The 6,679-nt window shown below is 32.3% G+C and overlaps 1 protein-coding gene across 1 annotated transcript; it reads left to right on the top strand.

Moving 5' to 3' along the window:
* The first annotated feature begins 1,819 nt into the window (after positions 1–1,819).
* LOC128203007 (cytoglobin-1-like) lies at positions 1,820–6,456 on the top strand. The gene is made up of 3 exons (XM_052904243.1): positions 1,820–2,172; positions 3,153–3,378; positions 3,942–6,456. The coding sequence occupies exons 1-3, from the start codon at positions 1,952–1,954 to the stop codon at positions 4,074–4,076; spliced, it is 582 nt and encodes a 193-aa protein (XP_052760203.1). The 5' UTR covers positions 1,820–1,951; the 3' UTR covers positions 4,077–6,456.
* The last annotated feature ends 223 nt before the right edge of the window (positions 6,457–6,679 follow it).

Raw genomic sequence — 6,679 nt, 5'->3', positions numbered from 1 at the left:
TCTCTAAGGTAATAAATGCCGATTGGAACATCAATCACGTGATTTAGTAGATTGCAGTCCTAGTCAACGTGAACTTGGATTACTAGAGTATTACTAATATTCTTATTATATGGATCACGAACGCAGTAAATATAAACAATACATTTCAAGGTGATTAACATTATTTACAAGAAAACATGTATTATTTGCAAAGTAAAAATGTAAAATTGATTAGACAATTATCAGTCATTACCGATAGTTTTAGTTTAGTTCATATATTTTACGTCTTAAAATTATCTAGAAATTAAGAAAATGGAAGTGTCCAAATTTTCTAACATTGGTTTTGTTTTATGGGATGGGTGTATTAGGTAATGATAAATAGAGATAATATCATATAAATTTCTCCCGTATAAAATCCGGAATATATTCCCTCCTTACGTTTTGTACGGTATTTAATGGATACATAATATATGATGCTATACACTATTTCTTTGTGATAGTCTTTGATTAACTCAACGTAAATTTGTTTACACTTTCTACCATTGTCAAATTCCTATCACAATATAGGAATATTTTTAATCTATACGTAAGCGCATTTTGTTTTATAGATAAACACACTAAAACGTTCTTAAGAACTTAAACGGGATCAAATCCTATTATATTTTTCGGATAATTGGATAGTTTCAGCAATTTCCTAGACTTTTTATTTCATCGAATATTCGCAACAGGCATACGTCTACCGAAGGAAATATACCAAATACTGTTAATGACTTTTACAAGGACAAAAAGGACAAAACTGTCACCTAAATTATCACAAGACAAATATTCGAGAAATGGTTAAAACGGGTTCCCATTTGGATCTTAGGTTTATTTTATGTCAATAATGCAGATTCACTTATTTAGGTCAATGCTTTTAGCATACTAAATAATACTCATAGCAAATCTTAATGTCGTTTTTTCTGTCATCCAGCAGATCAATGGTGTTAAAATTTACTGAATTATTTTGGAATTTAAATATTTTACTACAGTAACATGAACTTTGTAAAATGAAGCAAAGAATGATTATTTCGCTTAGTTTGATATTGTTTGTCCAAATTAGCCAAGACACTTATTCATAAATTGAAAATGACGAATTGACTAGATACATTTGTTAAAGTATTAGACTGGAAAATGCTTATGATTTAAATACGACCCTATCAAAACTCACGGGCTTAAGGTTTATATCATGTATCATGTACTAAAAAACTGGACTCGTTCCAACATCTGTGATATAAGTGATATAAACAAAACGTAATACTATCGAAATATATCAGCCATGCTTGATCTATGTCAAATATATATTTATTTTTTTTGACTTCTTTTTGTTATGTGTACAGTATGGTTGGTCAAACATTACACCAGTCTACTCCACCCAATTGTTCAATGTGTTGTATATATCGTTCTGATTTTTGTCGGAACTTACATGCTAGAAACCTTAAATCGAATATCTTCATGATAATTACATCAAACGTCAAGCAAATGAGTTATAGATGTGCCGAAGACTCCGGTAGATTGTAGCCGTACCACATATTTTGAGATAAATGAAGATTCTGTCAGCGAAATACCGTATAATGTAAACCAATACAATATAACCTCTGACCAAAAGTTTCCATTAAAACACCTGTTTGTTTCCGATTGTTGATGAAAAATACTGCTACAAATCAAGAAGCCAGCCAAGCAACGCCTATTTGATATAACAGCCCCGGCGAAAACCAATAACGGAACCAACCCACTAGCGTTTCAAGTATATATATTGGGAAGAAACTAGGAACCTCACAATACAGGTCTTTGTGGCGCTTAATTTACTCGGAAAATTATTTTAACAGAATAGTGTTCTTGGAAACTTTAAATGAATTAAAATTGTTACATTTCAAGTAATACTCAGTGTAATAAGGTTGTCTGGAACATCAATTGGTACAATAAGATTAAACAGATGTCGTTACTGAATTACATGAAAACGTTTATAACTGGATCGTCACAAAAACGTGATAACAAATCTACTGTGATAAGGAGTAATAATAATGAGACTTCTATTACTTTTGATCCTCAAAAACCACCTCCTGAAATTAGTGAGCAAGATGTTGAAATTTTGAAAGACTGCTGGAAAATAGTTCAACAGGATGTTGCAAAAGTGGGAGTTATTACGTTTGTAGGGTATGTGTTTCGTTGAGCCAAAAAAATGTATTTGTTTGTATATACATGCAATATAATTTATTTGTACTCATGTAGTTATCAATAATTCGTATTATCAATAATTCGTACATTTTAATTAGTGTAGTCATTTCGTTTATTGAAACGTATTTATGTATTTATGCTTAACGTTCTGACATTGTATCTATTATAACAATCACCTAGCAATCACATGTAGCCCTTTTAACATACTGATACAACTATTATTCAATTCATGATTTTATATAAAAGTTTCTTTTTATATTATATATTTCTTTTTTATTTTCTGTTGTATTTATCATACTAATATGTTGATTCGTCGGCTCAGACGATTTTTTTCCATATATTTAATGCTAGTAGAAGCTTAACTCTACAAAGCAGCATAAAAAAACAACAATTTAAATAATTTAAATGAAAAAAGGTATGTATCAAGTTTATGGTTACAATTGATGTTATTAATCTTTATAAACAATTGCAATTAGAGATGTGAATTTGCGCTTTAATCTTGTTGCGAGAAATATCAATTTCATACAAAATAGTACATGCAGAATGAAAAACGGACCTTGCGTGATATTTATTACTTTATTCACCTATATAGTTAGAACGTTTCGCAACAAAACTGATTGATAAATAATGATATTAAGGGCGTAAAGTGTGCGCTTGAAGGAGTTGCTTACTAAACCATGTCAACAGGTTCTCACATTATGCTTACCGATTAAAATTATCAGTTTCTGTTCTTGATTGAAATAACTGAAAAGCATATAAATAATACAAAAATACATTTCAAATTTGTTATCATTCACGTTTGAACAAAGATCCCAAAACCAAATGTTAAAACACGCTCTATGTATTTGTTATTTACATGGCTTTGTGTGTTTTCTGGTTAGTATTATCGCCATATTGTAAAACAAACTTAAATGGAAACATCTTAAAGAATATAGCTTTAATGCTTTGTCTATTTTCAGTTTGTTTGAGACCCACCCGGAAGTCCACGAGGCTTTCATGTCATTCCGAGCAGTAAACACGTCCGAACTCGAATACAACGCAATTCTTCGTGCGCATGCTTTAAGAGTAATGGGGACAGTGGACAAGTGTATTTATAGACTTGACAACAGGGACAAACTACGAGAGCTCATGACTGAGTTGGGAATTCGTCACAAGAACTATTCCGTGAAAATTGAATTTATCGACGTAAGTTTTGATCAGATGAATCTTAATTATGTATATCTGTAAATAAGAATTTGACATATGTCGATCTATGAAGAGCAGAAATATAATTTAAGACATTCCGAATGATTTTTATTATGTCATGTCTTTCCTTTAATGATTTTTTTACGTTTGTCCAAATATTTATTTTTAGAGTTCAAATACACGACAATTAAATCAGCTGCGCATTTGATGAAGATTGGGTTACCGCTTTGAAATTGTTTAGTGACATGTCATAAGAAATCTCTTCGATCTTAAATAGGTGTACGAGCGTTATACTTTGTATACAACTTGTAACTTATAAATAAAACTAGGGTCACATCTTGATCCCACTATTTCAAAATTGACAAATGTCATATACAATATCAAGTGCGCAAACAACATAGTATCTATATAAGCATTTGAACTTGAATTTAACCTGTTACTCGTCTCATCAAAGCGATGAGAGGACGTTATATGCACGCATATCAAGATCCAGATCTAGGTTGCGATGCATGTGCTCTCCTAGGGATTCATATATGCTCTCACTTTAATTATCAATTTTGCAGCTGATGGGGCCCCAGTTTATCAGCTCAATCAAGCCTCATCTTGAAGCAATGTGGACCGAAGAACATGAGAAAGCCTGGGAGAATTTGTTCAGACTCATGTGCTACTACATGAGGAAGGGAATGTGTAGTATATGATCAACGTGCTACAGTGGAATGTAATGGACACTTTGAGATATGGGGGATATATATATTTAAACGTTTGATATCAGTTTACGTAATGCGTATGAATAATGAATGGTTCGTTCGGAACTCCAGTCATAAAAAAAAATCTGCGTCGGCAAGACTTGTAATTTTATCAGTATTATTCGAACGAAGGTCCATGTTTTTTGAAATCATAATTATATTGATTCGCAATAGATACAATGTTATTTTGTACATGTAACTGGTATATTGATAAGCAAGAGCTTGACCGAATAGGAGATCTGTTTTTGCTATTATAAGGTCAAAGAGAAAATACTGTTAAAATGTTTAATTAGTTGACACTACGTATGCATGATTTTGATCAATTTTGTTATGTTATTATTAAGTCAAAGAACAAATATTGTTTTACAGTTTATTAAGTTGTACACAATGTTAATCTGAAACTAACAATTTAATTTCGAAGTATTCATAACATAAACTAGAACTCCGCGAGTCGGATGTGTCGCCTGACGAATTATTTACTGTCGACATTATAGCTGTTAGATTGGCATTTTATTCATTTATAGACAATGATGTTGCCATTTAACTTTCAAGTGTAGGTGGCATTTGAACCCTCAATCAGATATACCTACGGAATAAGTTTGAAACCTCCTATAGTTTACGAGATATGCCACGGACAAAACCTAAGCAAGAAAATTAACAAAGGGCAATAACTCTAAAATATGGCAGCAAGAGTAACGGTTCTTGTGCACTGCACTTGCCTCAATGAGATCTATCTAGCTATGAAGTTTCAAGTTGATACCTCTTATATTCTTCAAGATATGCCCCAGACAAAACTTTAAGCATGAAAATTAACAAAGGGCAATCACTTTAAAACTAAGAAAGCAAGAGTTACTGTTATTGTGCACTGCACTTGCCCTCAATGAGATATATCTAGCTATGAAGTTTCAAGTTGATACCTCTTATATTCTTCAAGATATGCCCCGGACAAATCTTTAAGCATGACAATTAACAAAGGGCAATAACTTTAAAACTAAGAAAGCAAGAGTTACTGTTATTGTGCACTGCACTTGCCCTCAATGAGATCTGTCTAGCTATGAAGTTTCAAGTTGATACCTCTTATATTCTTCAAGATATGCCCCTGACAAAACTTTAAGCATGAAAATTAACAAAGGGCAATAATTTCAAAACTAAGAAAGCAAGTGTTACTGTTATTGTGCACTGCACTTGCCCTCCATGAGATCTATCTACATATGAAGTTTCAAGTTGATAACTCTTATATTCTACAAGATATGCCCCGGACAAAACTTTAAGCATGAAAAATAACAAAGGGCAAAACTCTAAATATATGGAAGCAAGAGTAACAGTTCTTGTGCACTGCACTTGCCCTCAATTAAATCTATGTACATATGAAGTTTCAAGTTGATACCACTAATAGTTTAGGAGATATACCCCGGACAAGCAAAAATGGGATGCGGACGCCGCCGCCGCCGCCGCCGACACCGCCGCCGCCGCCGACGCCGCCGACAAAAGTAACCCCTATATGTCGTCTTTTCAGGCGACACAATAAAAGTGAACATTGCAAATATATTGCAGGTATATATTTCAGTTGAAGTGAAATGATTTACAGTATTGTGTATATAGGCTTTACATTCATGTTTTATTTACCCACATTTTAACGTCGATTAACATCTGCATTGCGTACGCATATCCTGATATAATGTACACCATGTTAAACAGGATATCTTGAATATCACAAAACTCCAGTTATGTCGGTTAACCCGTAATTCAAAAGTGAAAACTAATAAATACAATTCGAATTCATGATGGCTTATTCCGTCGTTGACGACTCGTTGTGGTATAATTAAGTTTTGCAACCAAATGTGTGAGGACCAATTTATTGCGAAAACGTATATAAAGTATTCGATTGTGTTGCTGTTACTTGCGGACTTTAATTGATTTTAATATATCACTCTGACCTATTTTTGATAAGGATTTGAATGAAAACTGCATAATCTTAGAATTTGTTTGTTTTATTTCCTGTTTCAATGACTTGTAAAATTCAGAAATGTATATAATTGTATTGTTCATATTGGTTTATATTCTCAGGCAAGTGTAAATATCATATTGTAATTCTCTTGTTTTGTCTTACTATAATAACAACGTTCTATTTTTGACAATATTTCTTTTTCAAATTTCTCCTTTTAAGATTTTGCTTATATTTTTTAATATCTTCTGATCGCGTGCATTATAACATCAAACACATTTTGTTCATGATTTATACACTCACAAAAAATGTACATTCAAAATATGTGTTTCTAGTGTTGAAGATTTGTGCCTAATATTGTTTTAAACGCCGAAATGAGTATTAAATAATTAAACGTTTTTGTATGTTTCTTGCTATTCCCTTAAATTTAACATGAACATTAAATACAGGCGAACGAGTTTAGTTAAATAATATTCGCCAAACGTCGTCGTGCATCGTTAGCACTTGAGCAATTCAACCTGATATTGTTGGGGTTCGTTAACTTCCATTTGATTTCCTTCACATTCCCTCAAGTGTTATTAAGGTCAACGACATTCCAGACATTAATACT

Source organism: Mya arenaria, chromosome 9 (assembly GCF_026914265.1).
Source record: "Mya arenaria isolate MELC-2E11 chromosome 9, ASM2691426v1".
In the NCBI taxonomy this organism is placed as follows: Eukaryota; Metazoa; Mollusca; class Bivalvia; order Myida; family Myidae; genus Mya; species Mya arenaria.
This window is presented reverse-complemented; position numbering and strand designations above follow the sequence as displayed.

Bases quoted from the DNA above. Each gene is read 5' to 3' on its own strand.
- LOC128203007 (XM_052904243.1), top strand. From the start codon at position 1,952: ATGTCGTTACTGAATTACATGAAAACGTTTATAACTGGATCGTCACAA. The intron at 2,173-3,152 runs GTATGTGTTTCG...GTCTATTTTCAG, and splicing joins GGAGTTATTACGTTTGTAGG to TTTGTTTGAGACCCACCCGG. The intron at 3,379-3,941 runs GTAAGTTTTGAT...TCAATTTTGCAG, and splicing joins TGAAAATTGAATTTATCGAC to CTGATGGGGCCCCAGTTTAT.